This window comes from Protopterus annectens, chromosome 9.part0 (assembly GCF_019279795.1).
Source record: "Protopterus annectens isolate FY-2018-M chromosome 9.part0, PAN1.0, whole genome shotgun sequence".
In the NCBI taxonomy this organism is placed as follows: Eukaryota; Metazoa; Chordata; order Ceratodontiformes; family Protopteridae; genus Protopterus; species Protopterus annectens.
The window spans coordinates 607562593-607581357 of NC_056743.1; the positions used below are offsets into that span (position 1 = coordinate 607562593).

Genomic DNA, 18765 nt, shown 5'->3' on the forward strand with positions numbered 1-18765 from the left:
GTAGCACTAATCCCAAGTTGGATCCTAATTAGGAGGGATTGGAAATTCCTAGGAAGGCTAGGAAATAATGTCCCTCTACTCCTTTTCTTACCAGGAGCAAAACAGAAGCACTATTCCCAAGCTGGTTCCTATTAAGTGATTTACAGACTCCCCAGTGATCTGTTGTCTTATCCAAGACATTACAGATTTTAAAAGTAAGACATAAAAAAATGGGTTAATACTCTTAAGTATTTCAGAGTGGAGTACTTAGAATATTAAATATTGGCATCTGCACTGAGTGGATTGAAAAATATGAAGGAAAGGGTAACACAAACATTAACAATATTAGGAGGACAGTCTTTCCAGTTTAACGGGTTCACAGATATTCTAAGGCCACTAAGTCTTATCACCACTCATGCCTCGCCAGCACCCTCCTTCAGGCTGCACTTCCTTTCTCCAGGGGACCCATACCCATCAATCCTGAAGTAAATTTCTAGATACCCGTCCAGTCATCTAGTTTGTTTAAAGAAAGATCATGAGTTGTGCTGCTTAACATGATGAGGGAACCTTATTCCAGAGGTTTGGTGGACCCTTGGTTATAAGCCTATTCCTAGTCTATGTATTGTTTATCTGTTGATGAAAAGAAACAGGAGGTGTATGGTAACTGGGTCTCTAATATTGCAGTAAGTGAGACATGAACCTCCCTTCAAAAGTTTGTAAGACACTCAGAAGCTTAGCAGAAGAACAATAAATAAAATAAATAAATAAAAATAAAACTTGCAGGATACCTTCTACATATAGTACTCATGATCTGCAAGCCCACCCTCCAGCTCTTCAAGAGAAAAAAAAGTCTGTCCTCCTCCTGACACACCACCCAGGTGGTGAGCTACATAACATGCCTCCCTTCGCCTGCCACAGCCATTCAGGTTTAAATTATGTGAACTGCCTCCATCCCTTCTTCCTCATGCTTTAATTAGTTAAATAAATAATTTCTTCTTTTAAATGGTAGCAAACTACTTGTTACAAATGTAACAAACAGTTGCTGCAGTTTATAACCTGCCTGCACAGAATGGTAAATCACTCTGATTTTATTAAAAAAAATTGTTTCTTTAACTAAACTGCTTGCTATACATGTAGCAAGTATAGCAAGCAATTGCCATAGTTTATACCCTGTGTATATATCTATACGTGTGTGTGTGTGTGTGTGTGTGTGTGTGTGTGTGTGTGTGTGTGTGTGTGTGTGTGTGTGTGTGTGTGTGTGTGTGTGTGTGTGTGTGTGAATGTGATATGTGATCGTGGCTGAGTGGTTAAGGTCTTCGCCTGCCATGTACAAGGTTCGAGCATGACCTCCGACCAATGCCTTTTTGGAGTTAGCATGTTCTCCCTGTGTCTCCATGGAGTTTCTCCCATGTCCAAAAAACATGCTGAGTGTTTCCATCTCAAACTCAACGATACATGGAGCTGTGGGCAGCAGCACAGACTCTACATGGTGCCCTATAGGGGGAGAGTTGTACAGACCAACTGCTTTGGGCATCTACTATGGTGCGCACTATCCTCAAGATAGGAGAACATGGATCACAGACTGCGTGCCATGGCAGGGCTAGCCACTCAGTGTAAAATATGTCTCTCGGTGATTCGGTCATGTTGACTAATGTAGCCAAAAATGGGCATGGGTAGTTACTGGTAAGTGGATTGAAGACCTGGCCTACTCTGACCCACACCAGGGACCCATGCTAACGGTGGGAGGGCTACATGTGCCCCTATTGGCCACTGTGTGCCCACCATAAAACCCAGCAGGCATGGGTCAATAAGCTACTGGCTGGCCGATGTCTAGTTGCCCAGCCTAGGTAACCTGGGATAGCTCTGTTGAGCGAAAGCTGTATGTAAAACCAACCAACCTGCCAAACATGAACTGAGAATTGCTATGCTTAATGTAGGTTCACTGACAGGGTGCAGCTTGGAAGTGGATGACATGATGATACGGAGGAGGAGGGACATCCTATGTATCCAGGAGATGACATGTAAGGGGAGTGCAGCAATGCCACTTGGCTTGGGATCCAGAGTCTACTACTCAGGTGGAGGGCAGGCTAGAAATAGTGAAAGAATTGTGGTGAGAGAGAGGCTTCAGAAGACAGTAAGGCATATCATCAGAATTAAAGACAGACTTATGGCAGTCAGACTCCAGTGTAATGATAGGGCAGTATTCCTAATCTCAGCCTTTGCACCACATCAGGGTTGTGATAGTGAGGAAGAGAGTGCATTCAGACAACAGTTGCAGGACCTACTAGATAAAGCAGAACAACATGAATTGGTGTTGATAATGGGTGACCTGAATGCACATGTTGGGACAGACAGAACAGAATATGAGGACTGCCTGGGTCCACATGGGTGGGGCAACAGGAATGAAGGCGGAGACTTCTGTCTGGCAAATGGCTTGATAGTAGTCAACACATGGTTCAGAAAGAGAGACATTCACAAGATCACATACAAGAGTATTCAACATGCAACTCAGGTAGACTTCCTCCTAGTAAGGAAAAGGCAATGGGGCAGAATCCATGATTGCAAAGTCATCCCCAGTGAAACAGTTGGCCCACAGCATAAACCAGTAGTTGCCACAATCAGCTGCAAGCAGTGTTCAGAGAAGGCTCTAAGGTCAACAGAGACCAGCCTGAAGACCTCGAAGTTGACTGGAGAGAAAGTGTACAACAGTTCAAGGAATTACTTAGGGCTCTAGCACCCCAAGAAGAGGAGGAAATAGGTGGAGTTGAATAAGAATGGCAGCACTTAAAAACATCAGGTGTTAGGACTACAGAAAACATATATGGCTGAACCAGGTATGGAAATAAGGTACATAAGGAAAGCTGGTGGTGGAATGCAGAAGTCCAGGAAGTCATCAAAAGAGAAAAAGGAGTGCAAAAAGAAGTGGGAGACAGAAAAGACTAACCAGGCTAGGAAGGACATCTGTTTGGCTAACAAAGAAGCTAAGAAAGAAGTTGCAATAGCAAAGAATAGGGCATCGGAGACACTCTGGCAACTTCTGGAAAGTGACTCAGTAACGGCCACAAAGAAACTATATCAGGCTGCAAGGCAAAGACAGAAAGATATAGAAGATAGACACCCTTCATAAGGGATGCCAGCAACAACCTGCTCACCAGTCCACAGGACATCAAAGGCAGATGGAAGGAGTATTTCCAGGAGCTTCTGAATGAAGAAAACCTCACAGAAGCTGTACTACCCCAGAACAGCCTATGATGAGAGAAGACGAGGAACCCACCCTAGAAGAAGTAAGAACAGCACTAAGGAAGATGAAGTCAGGGAAAGCAGCAGGCTCAGATGAGGTCACAGCAGATATGATAAAGATGCTGGGGGAGATAGGGGAGAAATGGCTCCTGAGGGTACTAATAGCACTGTAGAGAGAAAGGCGTATCCCAGATGACTGGAGAATAAGCATACTCATGGCAGTGGACAAGAACAAAGGGGACATCCACAACTGTGGGCAGTACAGAGGCATCAAACTCCTATCACATTGCATGAAAGTTCTGGAGAGGGTGATTGATAAAAGGATTTGCATAGTAGTAGAATGTAAGATAGGAGATGAGCAGTTTGGATTCAGATCAGGATGCAGCACAATTGACCCGATGTTTGCACTAAGACAGATAGTTGAGAAGAAGCTAGAGATGAGGAAAGAGTCCAACTGGGCATTCCTATACTTGGAGAAAGCATATGACAAGGTCCCAAGAAAGCTTATCTGGGCAGTACTGTGGTGGTTTGAAGTCACAGAAACATTGGTAGAATTAGTGCAGGCTATGTACAAGGACCCAATGACTCAAGTACAAACAGTGTTCGGCCTCACAGAGGGGTTCACAGTGGGTATGGGAGTACATCAGGATTCAGCTCTGAACCCACTGCTGTTCATACTAATGATGGACTACATTAGCAAACATGTTAGAGGGGATGGATCAACAAAGCTGCTGTATGCAGATGATGTGGCAGTACAGCCAGACTCTAGAGCGCTAGAACTTCAGCAAAGGATAGGAGAATGGAATGCAAATCTGAAGGCACATGGGATGAAACTAAGAACAGATAAGATGGCGGTGATGGCAGCAAATTGGGGAAATCAGAAGAAGCTGAGAATAGAGATAGAGGGGAAGACAGTGGAACAGCTAAACAGCTTCAAGTATCTGGGAGGAGTAGTTGAGGAGAAGGGTATTCTGAATGAAGAGGTCAAAGCTAGAATAAGAGGGGCTGCAGCCAAATGGCATATAGTATCAGGTGTAGTCTGTGACAGAAGAATGCCAAAGAAGCTGAAAAGTAAGGTGTACAAGACAGTGGTGCAAAAAGTACTACAGTATGGTACAGAAACCTGGGCAGTAAAGGCAGAATAATTGAAGAAGCTAGAGGTGATAGAAATGAAGTGCCTGAGAAAGGTGATAAGATGCACACTGTGGGACAGATGAAATAAGGAAATAAGAGCAGAAGCCAAAGTAGCTCCAAATGCAGAAAAGATCAGAGAAAACAGATTACGGCAGTTTGGGCACATGTGTAGAAAAGCAGAAGACAATCTGGTGAGGAAGATTTGGAACAGACAGGAAGAAGATAAGCGAGGATGCCCGGCAAAGAGGTGGATGGATTGTGTGAAAGATCAGCGGCAGTCGGGCATGAGTGTTGAAAAAAGCAGGAGCGTGGCACTGAATTGAAAGAGTTGGCGACAGTTAACACAATACCCTGCCCCATGTAGAAAAATGGGAAAAAGGGGATTGATGATGACACACACACACACGCGTATATATATATATATATATATATATATATATATATATATATATATATATATATATATATATATATATACATATCTATGGGTCTACCTGAGATGGTCGACAATTCATTTGATCAACTTTTATTTGGTCGACAATTCATTTGATCGACAGGCAGATTTGCCTCCCTCCCCAATGCTGTGCGACCCTGGAGTTGATATATGTAGTTAGGGGGGGTGTGGGGGGCACAGCCCCCCACATTAAACTGCTTGTTGATCAAATGAATTGTCGACCAAATAAATGTCAATCAAATGAATTGTCGACCATGTGAAGTAGACCCATATATATATATATATATATATATATATATATATATATATATATATATATATATATATGGATTCACTTCAGAGTCTGGAATTTCAATATTAAGATTCCGAAACAAATCCAAAATAAAAGAAAAAAACATCTTTTTAAATGTTTCTGCAGGGGGGGCAAGCCCCCTGCATCCCCCACACCCCTGCTACTTAAATATACCAACTCCAAGATCACATTACAGCGAGGAAAAGGGAACTCTCCAGTTCTGCACTGTATGCAGATCTCTGTTCAGAATTTCAAAATTCTGAAACTTCGATCATGTGGTCTTGACCATATGAATTTTGATTTTGAAGTTTTAGGATTTCCAGATTCTGAAGGGAACCTATATATATATATATATATATATATATATATATATATATATATATATATATATATATATATACATATACATACATACATACATACACACACACACATTTTATATATATATATATATATATATATATATATATATATATGTACATATATAATATATATATATATATATATATATATATATATATATATACATATATAATATATATATATGTATATATACATATATATATATATGTATATATATATATATATATATATATATATACTCACTTCTAGTTGGTGCACGCAAACATGGCCTCCAAAACATTCGAACTGTGCACGGATAACAAATCCAACCTTCAGCAACACCCAGCACTAGTTCACAGTGATGTAAAAAATGTCATAATACTGAGCAAATAAAGTTCAACCACATTTTCTTTCAAAGATTTATTAATCCAATATTTCCATGGCTTCGGACAGCCACGACACCACAGCAAACCGGTTTCACCCAGTAGGCATCATCAGTGCTTAATTGCCCGGATTCCCTTACAGAATATTTAAATATGTCTTCTCCTCTCCACTCTCTGTATTAAAGTGACAGACCCTTATATTACACATTATAATGAAGGTTAAATGAACATACTGTTAAATTGCCTAAAACGAAAAACAAAAACAGTGACAGCATCTCATTCCTGGTAATGAAAATTTCTATATACAAAACACATTCAAAAAATGCATTGTCTAGAAAAAATAAATATATTCACTACGCAATGTCTATTATAGATTTTCATTCAGCCCTGGTTTGTAAAGAGCTCCAAACTTTAGTATCCACATTTTTTCTTTTGAATCTAATATTTTATGTTTTCTTGTTATGGTGATATTATCACCTAACATTTTGTCTATCCATACAAAAATGAAATGTGCCCCCACATGATCTAAATAATGCTTATATATAGCACTACAAGTTTTCCTGCAGTGTCTTTCACTTATATGTAGAGCCATCCTGTGTTTAAAGGGTCTAGAAGTCTGTCCGATATAGAAAGCACCACATTTGCATACTGCCATGTAAATGATCCAATTACTGTTGCCCGTGATCAGAGACCTAATGTCATATACCCTAGTGGTGTTAATAGAAGTAAAGAACTTTGTTTTGGACACTACCTTACAGTACACACAATTCCCACAGAATGTACTACCTCTCATACATTCACTCTGTACTGTCTTACTCATAAAAGAACTTTTTTACGTTTATTGAAATATTCCCCCAGATTTTCCCCCCTTCGAAAACCAAAATTACAATGGTCATCTACTATTTGCTTAAAAAAGGGGTCATTTCTTAGGACAGACCAATGTTTTTCAACAATCTGTTTTATTTGGAATGTATTAGTACCATATCTAGTGATAAATTTCAATATATCAGTTGTCTTCACTGCTTTCACATTATTTATACCTAACAACTTACTTCTATCTTGTATTCTACCATGTTAAAGGGCAATAGATACTAATTTATTATCGTATCCCTTATGTACAAATCTATTTTGCATATCTTCTGCTTCATTTTGATAATCTTGCTGTCTAATACAGAGGTGTTTTTAACCTGACAAATTGTGCTTTCGGTATATTTTTAGTAATATGTCCAGGACGGCAACTTTTAGCTTCCAGTATCGAGTTCTTCGAGAAAGGTTTTCTGAACATACTTGTTACCATTGTTCCATCAATCAATTTGGTAACATTAACATCCAAAAAATCAATAGTAAACTGTTTAACTTTACTTGTAAATTGAACTCCGAAACTGTTGCTATTTAAATAAGTGGTAAACTCATGCCATTTTTCTATAGTCCCCACCCAGACACACCAACAATAGTCTAGGTATCTTTGCCACATGTCCATATGTTGTTTAAACTCATTTGCCTCATTATCTATCACTCTAGCCTCTAAATAGCCCATAAATAGGTCTGCATAAATGGGCGCAAAATTTGTGCCCATAGCAGTAAACCTCATTTGTAAAAACCAATCAGTTTTATACATAAAAGCATTATGTTCCAAAACTATGCTTAACATTCTGAGCATAAATTCAATCTGGGCTCTAGTATATAGCCCAGAATATTCAGCCCAAGAGTTAACTGCTGCCAGACCACTCTAATGGGGAATGCTAGTGCATAATGACTATACATCTAGAGTACACAGATATGCAAGTACAAGAACTTCTATATCATTCATTAGTCTCAAAAATTCAGTGCTGTCCTTAATTCTAGCTCTGATCAATAGCAAAAGTGGTTTTAATTTGCCTTCTAAATAAATAGACAAAGGTTCAGTCAATGACCCCGACTTGACACTGTTGGTCTGCTGTGGGGATTCAGAATCGTTTTGTGTATTTTTGGTAGTATATAAAAAAACTGAAGGTTCTATTTCCACCACTTTCAATTGTTCACAAATCTCTTCTGTTAACATCCCCTTAGCGACAGCATCTTCCAAAAATTCATCTATAGTGGCTTTAAATCCACCACCACTTGGGTCAAAAGGTAACCTCATGTATGAAACTGGATCACTAAGCTATCTCATTACTACTTTGTCATATTCACTTGACCCCCATAGCACAATTGCCCCACCCTTAGCCTTTACAACCACCATTTTATCATCTTTACGTAAATTTTCCAAAGCATCTCCTTGTTTTTTATTTAAATTAGTGCTGCAGTTTTTAAAGATAACATCCTGATTGTTATGGAGTTCATGTAAAACACACTCCTCAAGCATCTTAATAGTGGGGTGGTAAGGAGGCTGAAAAGTAGACTTTTTAACCTTAAATTCATGTGCAGGTACATTTTCATCCTTATTATTAACGAAAAACTTGAGATTCAACAAACGGCAAAAGTTTTTTACATCTGTAACAGTGGACAAATGAAATACAAAAAATGCAGACACAACTCAAACCTTTATTGAGCAAGTCATTTTCATCTTTTGTTAGAGTATATGGTGTTAAATTCACTACCAATTTGTTCTTATTATGTACACAAATTGTTGGTGAAATTATGTCTCTAACATCATCCTGAATTCTTGTTCCACATTTCCAATGTCTATGCTTCTTTCCTCCTCGTCTAAAGGGCCCTTGCTGCGCTTATTAATAGGTGACAAAATGTCCCCAAAATTTCTGCATCAGTATCAGTCAAGTTTGAAGAAAACTCAGATGTACTGGAATCACCTTCAGTAATGTTAACTCTAGTTCTCCTCAATATTGAACAAGCTCTTTTTTCTTTATTACCCCTTTCTTTTCTTTTTTATTAGTAGTAAAACTCAACATCCATTTTCTCTGTTTCCAGGCATACATTGCATCATTTTTTAAACCATTCATATCTATAGTATACTTTTTCATTTTACGAGCTTGTAGCTCTTTTTCATAGCTTTCCATTTCTTGTTTGTATTTATTGTTTCTCATTATAAAACTGCTATATATATATATATATATATATATATATATATATATATGTATATTTTATACACACACACACACATATATATATATATATATATATATATATATATATATATATATATATATATATATATATATATATATATATATATATATATATATATATATATATATATATTCTTGTCCACATGTTATTTGACAGATTGGGATGATTGTGAGGTGGAGTTCAGGGAAGAGTTAAAACAGGCACTGGGGGGGGGGCAGTGAAGAGTTACCAAATAGCTGGGTAACTACAGCAGAGATGGTAAGGGAGACAGCTAGAAAGGTGCTTGGTGTGACATCTGGACAGAGGAAGGAGGACAAGGAGACCTGGTGGTTGAATGAGGAAGTACAGGATAGTATACAGAGGAAGAGGCTGGTGAAGAAGTGGAATTGTCAAAGAGATGAAGAAAGTAGACAGGAGTATAAGGAGACGAGGAGTATGGCAAAGAGAGAGGTGGTGAAGGCTAAGGTTAAAGCATATGGAGAGTTGTATGAAAGGTTGGATACTAAAGAGGGAGAAAAGGACCTGTACTGATTGGCTAGACAGAGGGACAGAGCTGGGAAAGATGTGCAGCAAGTAAGGGTGATAAAGGATAGTGAGGGAAAGGTACTCACAAGAGAGGAGAGTGTGTTGAGCAGATGGAAAGAGTACTTTGAGGGGCTGATGAATGAAGAGAATGAGAGAGAGAGAATGTTGGATGATGTGGGGATAGTGAATCAGGAAATGAAACAGATTAGCAAGGAGGAAGTACGGACAGCTATGAAGAGGATGAAGAATGGAAAGGCTGTTGGTCCAGATGACATACCAGTGGAAGCATGGAGGTGCTTAGGAGAAATGGCATTGGAGTTATTAACCAGATTGTTTAATGAAATCTTGGAAAGTCAGAGGATGCCTGAGGAGTAGAGAAAGTGTTTTGGTACCTATTTTTAAGAATAAGGGTGATGTGCAGAGTTGTAGTAACTACAGAGGGATAAAACTGATCAGTCACAGCTTGAAGTTATGGGAAAGAATAGTGGAAGCTAGGTTAAAAAGGGAAGTGATGATTAGTGATCAGCAGTATGGTTTCATGCCAGGAAAGAGCACTACAGATGCAATGTTTGCTCTGAGAGTGTTGTTGGAGAAATACAGAGAAGGTTAGAAGGAGTTGCATTGTGTCTTTGTGGACTTGGAGAAAGCATATGATAGGGTGCCTAGAGAGGAGTTGCTGCATTGTATGAGGAAGGGAGTGGCAGAGAAGTATGTAAGAGTGGTACAGGATATGCATGAGGGTAGTGTGACAGTGGTGAAGTCTGCAGTGGGAGTGACAGATTTGTTTAAGGTGGAGGTGGGATTACATCAAGGATCAGCTCTGAGCCCTTTATTTGCAATGGTGATGGACAGATTGACAGACGAGATCAGACAGGAAGCCCCACAGACTATGATGTTTGCAGATGACATTGTGAGAGTAGGGACCAGGTTGAGGATACCCTGGAGAGGTGAATATATGCTCTAGAGAGGAGAGGAATGAAGGTCAGCAGGATGAAGACAGAATGCGTGTGTAAATGAGAGGGAGGATAGAGGAATGGCAAGGATGCAGGGAGTAAAGTTGGCAAATGTGGATGAGTTTAAGTACTTGGGATCAACAGTTCAGAGTATTGGTGAGTGTGGAAGAGAGGTGATGAAGAGAGCACAGGCAGGGTGGAATGGGTGGAGAAGAGTATCAGGAGTTTTGTGACAGACGGGTACTAGTAAAAGTGAAAGGGAAGGTCTACAAGAGGGTAGTGAGACCAGTTATGTTGTATGTGTTGGAGATGGTGGCATTTACAAAAAGGCAGGAGTCTGAGCTGGAAATGGTAGAGTTTTTGCACTGGGTGTGACAAAGATGGACAGGATTAGGAATCGGTATATTAGAAGATTAGCTCAGGTTGGATGGTTTGGAGACAAAGTCAGGGAGGTGAGATTGCATTGGTTTGGACATGTGCTGAAGAGGGATGATGGGTATATTGGGAAAAGGATATTAAGGATGTAGCTGCCAGGTAAGAGGAAAAGAGGAAGGCCTAAGATAAAGTTTATGAATGTGGTGAGAGAGGACATGCAGGCGGTTGATGTGACAGAGCAGTATGCAGAGGACAGGAAGAAACGGAAAAGGATGATCCGCTGTGGCAACCCCTAATGGAAACAGCCGAAAGAGAAGAAGATATATATATATATACACACACACACATGATATATCCAGTAGCCACTTCTTCCAGACTTAAGCTCCTACTCTTAAGCTCCTCCCTTTTCCCTTAATGCACTACACCTTCTCTAACTCCTGAGATCTCGTTTGCCATGCTTTGCATCCAGTCATGGTTTTGGATTCTCAAAGCTACCAGTAGTTAAGATACGTTTCTTTCCCAAAATTTTTATAAACCTTTTCTAAAAATCTCTTTATAGATATTGTTATATTTGTACCTTTTATCATATTACTGTTTTTTTTCTATTTTCCTCTCATTCCTTTAGCTGTCGAGAGGCATTAGGGATCTTAGTTCTCTTCTGTCCTTTCATGGCTTTGGCACTTCTTTCCCTTGTCTGAAAAAAAAAAACTTTTTGCTATCTTAGAGTTTATTATTATTGTTGTTGTTGTTGTTGCTGTATTTCTCTTCTAAGTTCTGCCCCATTATGACTGACAGACCTATAGGATTTAAACAATGCATTTCTTTTGGGCATAAGATCCCAAATTCGAATGCGCACAAGAAGTGTGTCTATTGCCTAGGACTAGGGCATTTAGAGTCTGACTGTGTAGTGTGTGTGGCCATTAGCTTCAGGCCTTGGCCGACCATGGAAAGAAATTAATATTGAAGGGCCTTTTACCTGCATTTTGTGCCTTACGGGATCAAACTCCCTTGAAGCATCCAAGCTCCAGCAGATCCTTCTCTGCCTCTTCCAGGGAGTCTTTAGAGCTAAATCAAAAATGATCCAGGCTCTCAGATCCAAATACCCTGGATCCGAGTGTGACCAAGAAAACATCTTACCCTAAAGACTCTTCATATCTGTCAGCTGTAGATCCATGTGGCAAAACTATTTCCTTGGATCCTAATTATTTGGCTCTGAGCAGATCCAGGACTATCTCAGATCCTAGGGCCTCAGTTCAGGAACCCATTATAGTCTCAGGTTTGCCTACCCCAGGGACAAATTCTGTGGAGGAAAAACTTTTGGATCCTATGATACTTACTTGACTGTATACTTTTCAGTTACAACTAGTCTCATCAGCTTTTCAGTAAAGGATTTCCAGACACCAACCAAATCTGAGCATGCTTCCTCAGCATCCTACTCCATATCTTCCCAGAGTCTCACTCAGCCCTATATGGACAGGATGATGAGGAAGTTCCTCAGAGCACAGATACAGATTGTGGTCATGCCAAATACATTCCATCTGGGATCCATGAGTGCTCCATCTCTTACTTTACTGACTCCTTTTCCAATCTGTCCCTCGGTTTCAGAAACGCAAGTCCCTGGTTACCTGAGAGAGTCAAGGTCAGAGCTGAGGAAGCTCCCTGCCTTGACTCCAGCTATGTCCCTAACCAACCCTGCTCCTTTCCATTCTGATCAGACCGGATCCTGGATCTGAGACGGCGGTGATCTGGGGGGGGGGGGGTTGCCTTCAGCTACGACTTTGTCAGACCCTTCACTTTCACTCAGAACATCATGCCTCAGGTCTGGTACTTTTTGGAGGCCTCAGATCTGTGGTTGGCTCTGCTCTCTCTCCTTTGAAATCTTTGGCTCCAAGGGAGAGGGTTTCCTTGGGTCCATCAGCCTTCTGGGTTACAGAAAATGTGTTCACTAGGATTAGAGAAGTGTCTCCTCACCCCCAGACTCAGCCCCACCCTTCAATCAGATCTGATCACTGAGCCATGCCTACCCCAAGGAGCCTCCAGACCATTTTTGCCCAGGAAGTCCCTTTCTTCCAATACTTTGGCAGGAGAACACCATGGAGGAGGTCCCTTGGAAGAAGTGTAAAAGGAGGCACACAAACTCCTCTATGGACTTTCTTACAGAGGACACCAACTTTGATGAGGGAGAAGGATCCCCCCAGTCACCACCCAATGATGTCTCCTTCAGAGACCTCCTGAAACACCTTAAGCAGAAAGCTAGCTGGTCCTCCCAATCTCTTTCTTCTGAGGAGTCTGTGCTCCTGGAGGCCTTAGGGCCAGGCCCATATACATACTGGGTTTCTCCTCAGCAGATACCCTGATAGATTGTCTGCTGCCAAGCTTGGAAGGAACAAGATATGGTCGAGCCTGTCCCCAAGTGCCCTGATAAGATTCTCAGCCCATCTTCTGATCATCTCAGCAGGAGTAAAGGTATCCCGGTGTATGCTATTGTTGCATCAGCCACTGTTTATCCACTGAACAAGGAGTCTTGGGTGATGAACAGACATGGAAAGCACATATAAACCTCAGCTACTTTTGCTCTGAGGTCATTAAACAATTTGGCACATTTCACCCATTTTGCAGAGAGATGTGGTCAGGGAACTAACCAACTCTGTTGTAGAGACCATGTCGAGGGAGGACTTGAAGAAACTTTCTCTCCAACTGGCTACTCTCTCCTCCCTTGCAAACTCCTCAATAAGGTTGATTTTTACATGGTGGAAGGCACCTCACAGACAGCTGGTGCAGGCATAGCCATTAGGTGATCGGCCTGGATGTGGCTTTGTGACTTTGCAGAGCCCTTCAAGGCATCATTTATTAATTTCCCCATTGACTGTTCATCCTTGTTTGGACCATCAGTGAAAGACGCACTAATCCGCAGTGAATAAGAAAGAAAGACCTTGACTGCCATGGTGGGGTCAAGTTTTCTACTCCTCAGAGGACCTCCAAGTAATCAGCAAGGAGGGAAGTAAACTTTGTTCAGAAAGTCTCAAGGATTTTTCCAGGACCCACGCAGGGATAACTCCTCTAAATGCAGAGAAGAAGGTTTTAACAGCAGACACTGTCCTAGAGGCAGAGGGGGTTCACAAAATCTGGGTTTCAGGGAACCCTTTCCTGACAGACCCCATCATCTCTCCTGAAGCACTGCCTGACTGTTCAACTTTGGAGGCCATCGGGGGCCATCTATCTTTGTACCTAGACATCTGGACAAACATAAACAATTCCTGGGTGCTAAACATTATGTCCAGAGGCTATTACATTCCCTTTTTCCTTTGTCCTCCAGGTCCCAGGAGGAAACTGCCCAACATATTACCCAGTCAGAGGGGAGTACACTATTCAAGAAGTTCAACAAGTTCTACGAAAAAGAGTCATCCAAGAGGTCCTGACCAAACAAAGAGGATTTGGAATTTATTCTTCCTTATTTTTAGTGACAAAGAAAACAGGAGACAGAGACCTATTCTAGACCTCAGCACAATTTGAATGAATTTATGAAGATGTCAAAGTTCTGAATGGCTGTGGTCCAGTCTATTCTGCCTTTTTTGCACAAGGAAGATTGGATGTGCTTAGTGAATCTTCAGGACGTGTACTATTACTTTAAAATAGACAGACGCTGCAGAAGACACTTGTGCTTTTGGCTGGGAGCCAGTCATTACTAGTTCAGAGCACAGGCCTTTGGACTCAATACAGCCCCCTAGGTATTTACCAAATGATTAGCACTGGCAGTGGTTCACCTGAGGCTAAAAGGACTCCAGCTGTTTCACTATCGAGATGATTGGCTCCTTGCTGCACCAGCAAAGCATCTACTGCTTCAGTCCAGGAACTATCTAGTGAAGACCTTCAAACATCTGGGCATTATGATAAATCTAGAAAAATCAAACTTGATCCACATACAAAACCTAGAATTCATAGGAGCACAGTTGGTCACAATTACACAAGTGGCTTCCTTACAGAGACATTGCATAGTGTCCCTAAGAAAACAGGTTCAGGAAGTATTGGATATGCCTTCTCTGCCAGCAAAATTAATACTGTGAGCTGTGGGTTTGATGATAGCTGCAATCATTCTACTTCCATTAGCAAGGTTCTTCATGACAGTACTCCAGTAGACATTAGTGATTCAATGGTCCATTTTCTACCAGCTTTGTCATTTCCCATAAAACTGCCTTCAATATGCAGGAATCATCTGCAGTGGTGGATGCAATCAGATGACCTGTTTCTATACAGACCCTTATATCTTCCCATCCCAGTAGTCACAGTGACCATGAACACTTCCCACTGAGGGAAGATGATCCAAGGCATGTGGTCATCCATCAAGACTGATTTGCATATCAGTATCTTAGAGATGAGAGCAGTCCTTCTAATGCTGCAAGCCTTTCAGGGCATTCTCCCTTTTGGGATGTTTGCAAATCATACAGACATGTCAGTAGTTGGGTACATCAACAAACAAGGAGGAACCAGTTCATACTTGCTGTGCAGGGAGGGCATGAGAGTTTTGGAATGGGTGATATCTTCAGACAGCTTTCTAGCTGCAATACACATTCTGGGGAAAACCAGAGTCTTAGCAGACAGACTCAGCATATCTATTCTGACTCCTCATGAGAGATCCCTTAATCATTCAGTAGCAAACCAAATTTTTGGCCATTGGGGCCAACCTTGTTTTGACCTCTTTGCCTCTCCCCAGAACTTCAAGTGCAGTAAGTATTTTGCTCTGATCCCCCCGAAGGGGAAGTCATCGAGGGATGCTTTAGTCCATGATTGGTTCCCTGGTCTCCTTTATGCTTGCCATCCTCTGATCCTGAAATTCATACAGAAAGTCAACAGATCGAAGAGCTCAGTATTCCTCATTGCCCCTTTCTGGCCTCATCATTTATGATTCCCCTTGCTTTGGTTTCATCTGAGGAATCCCCATTGTATACTAGATCCCAGAGAGGATCTCGTAGCCCATCTGTCAAACATTTAGCCCCCCAGTCTTTGCACCATAAGGCTAACTGCTTGGTTTCTCCACTTCCAGTAATTATAAGAAAGTACAGGCTCGCCCCTTTTCTTAGAGAACTTCCACAGAAAAGTTCTACAACAGTAAGTGGAAGAGATTTTTTATTTGGTTTTCCAAAAAAAATATCGACCCTTTTTCAGCTCCCATTTCAACTATTCTCCTTTTCCATATTAATCTTTTTGAAAAGAGAGCCACTTTCTTCACCATTAAGCTTCAAGTGGCTGCCGTATCCAGATTTCATGCTGGGAAGTGATTTTCTCTTTTCTTTTCCAGATTATGCAAGGCATTTCTGAAGGTCGTTTTTTTCCTTTATTTGATCAGTTATTCGTCTCCTTCTTAGCGAACCATTCAGGTCATGCAGTTTGTAAGATTGCCTTAGCCAAAATGGATTTCTGATTGCATTTCCTTCATTTATTCACAAAAAGGTATTTCATTATATCAACCACCCAAGCCCCATTCCACCAGAGCTATGGCTACATCATCTGCCTTCTCTTCCAGGACCTCAGTTGATGAGATTTGTGCTGCAGCCACCTGATCTAAGACTCTCACCTTTGTCTCTCATAAACTGGATATTATTTCTAGGATCAGGGCATCGTTTTACTCCACCATGCTGAAGAACATGCCTGCTTGAGAACCACCCAGGAGTTACGTAGTTGGGGACTCTGACCCACCAGTGAGGAAGAATGAAAAGTACAGCATCCGATTTAAAAGGTATGAACTTACCTTAAACTATCTGTGTTGTCCATTTTCATTGCTCACATCCCTCCCAGCCATCCCCTGGCCTAGTGCCTTAAAGAAGTTCTTGGAGGAAATTCAGAACGCATAGGTCCTGGGTTTGAGCCTTCATTTTCTTCTATTCTCTATTCTTTTACTAAAGCCTATTATACTATAGGGCAGCAAACCTGATCTGGGGAGTTAGAGAAGGTGTAGTGCATTATGGGAAGAGGGAGGCACTTGAGACTCAGAGCCTAAGTCTGTAAGAAGTCGTTGAATTGGATCTGAGACCCATCAGTGAGAAAGAATGAAAATGGACAACACGGATACTTAATTACAGTAACTACATAATTTTTAATTATTAGAAAAAGTGAGAAAATCCAAAACTTAGATTCATAGTACCACATTAAGTTTATAATGTAATATGTTTTCCTCAATGGACAGGGCAATGAAAGACAACTAACTATTCACCATTTTTTTTCTGGAAGGAACTAAAATGGGAAGCAAGGCTTCACACACATCTTTAAGCTAGACAGTGTTACTAAAGCATGCTCATTTTCTATAGTGACATTCAATAAAATACAAAATGTAATTTAATCTGTGCAATTATACATGAAAATGAGTTTCTTTTATTAAAAACTATTACCATTTAAGCACACAAATTGCTTTTTTTCTTCACAGCTGCTGCTGTTCCATGTTCCAAGTGGTCCCATTGAAGTGCATTTTTCTTGAATGGTATTATATGCTGGGTGCCCATTTCTCCATTTCAGATACATAAAGTGGTCACCACTGGACCATTGCCATTGTCCTGTGCTACTGTTGTAAAACAGACCAATCCAGAAGGAGAATGGTGGCTTAATAAATTTTAAGTAATCTAGCAACTCATCCATCACATTTTGGTCATTGATGCTGATAAGATCTGTATTATTACTCTTGCATTTTATCCCAGCACTCATCCAGTTCTCTAAAGATTGTATTAGATGAATGTCACTTCTGGCAAAATATGAAATAGTGATCACAACTGAAAAGCAACGCAAAGTGGGTAAGTATGTCTTCTTCTAAACAGTGCAACAATACTTTTCTGTTTAACATCTCATAAAACACCAGATTATGATAGTATGCACCCTTTTAAGCTTGACAACATGAAGATTAGTGTATTTCCTGTGACCACAGACTTTAATGAATTACTGCAGTAAAATAAGCTACTGCATTGTTATACAAGGCAGTGCCAATATTAGTGGAACTGACATTGGGAAAAATAGTGACGCGTGCAAATGTTCCAATGACTGATTTATTCTTATATTAAGTTAAACCTAAAATTTATTTTTCACATATTATATCTTTCTAATTTGCATGTAATATTTGTTACTTGTAATCTAAATTATCTTCTCCCTTCTGGCTTCCACTGCAAATGGTCTATTGTGTCAGTCAGAGTAACATGAACAAACAATGTAAATAAGTACATACATAATGTACAGCTTCTTAAAGATGGGTCAGTCCCCCTTTTATTGGGAGCAAGTAAGTGTGCCAGATTATTATAGGATGGAAACAAGCACTCACTGACATTCTTTATGCCTATCTATGAGCAAGTTGAATGGCTGCCATTTTCACCTATTGTTCGCCTTTGGGATGAAGGTAGAGCTGGAACACCTGACAAAAACCCATGAAGACAGAGAGAGTAAATGCAAACTGCACATACAAGGCATCCCAGCCAGGAAATAAATTGATGAACCATGTGTTATGACGGAGCTACGCTAACTGCAGCACCACTCTGGCATCACAGTCATTTTCATACCTTTACAATTACATGACCACAATGTAACAGAGGAGCAAATATACCAATTGCTGCACGTTTGTATCACAATTGTATGACACAAATGCAGCAAAGGCAGGTGAACTACATGACATTTAAGTAATCTACAATGATGCATGTTTTGTTCTACAGTTAAGAGGAACAGGAAGAAAGAAACAACATGCAGAAGTAATAAAACAGTAACATGCCAACATAATATGCCATCCTGTTTCCTATATCACATGTGGTTAATATTTCTCAACAGTGTTAACTTCACTTTTGCTTTTTTCACAGTTTCTTTTTAGTGGTTATGTGACACATTTTAAAATTTCCTGTATGAATGTGTATGTGAGTGAGTGTGTATGAATATAGAATGTTTCATGTGTTTTTATATATATATATATATATATATATATATATATATATATATATATACATATATACATATATACATATATATATATATATATATATATATATATAAAATGAAAAA

The 18765-nt window shown here is 40.2% G+C and overlaps 1 protein-coding gene across 1 annotated transcript in view; it reads right to left on the minus strand.

Moving 5' to 3' along the window:
- Positions 1-18765, minus strand: part of LOC122810546 (lymphocyte antigen 75-like) — a 98482-nt gene that overhangs the window by 44953 nt on the left and 34764 nt on the right. The window contains exon 2 of the mRNA XM_044082128.1: positions 17127-17538. Within this exon, the coding sequence (XP_043938063.1) occupies positions 17127-17538 (412 nt within the window). The remainder of the gene's footprint in view (positions 1-17126; positions 17539-18765) is intronic.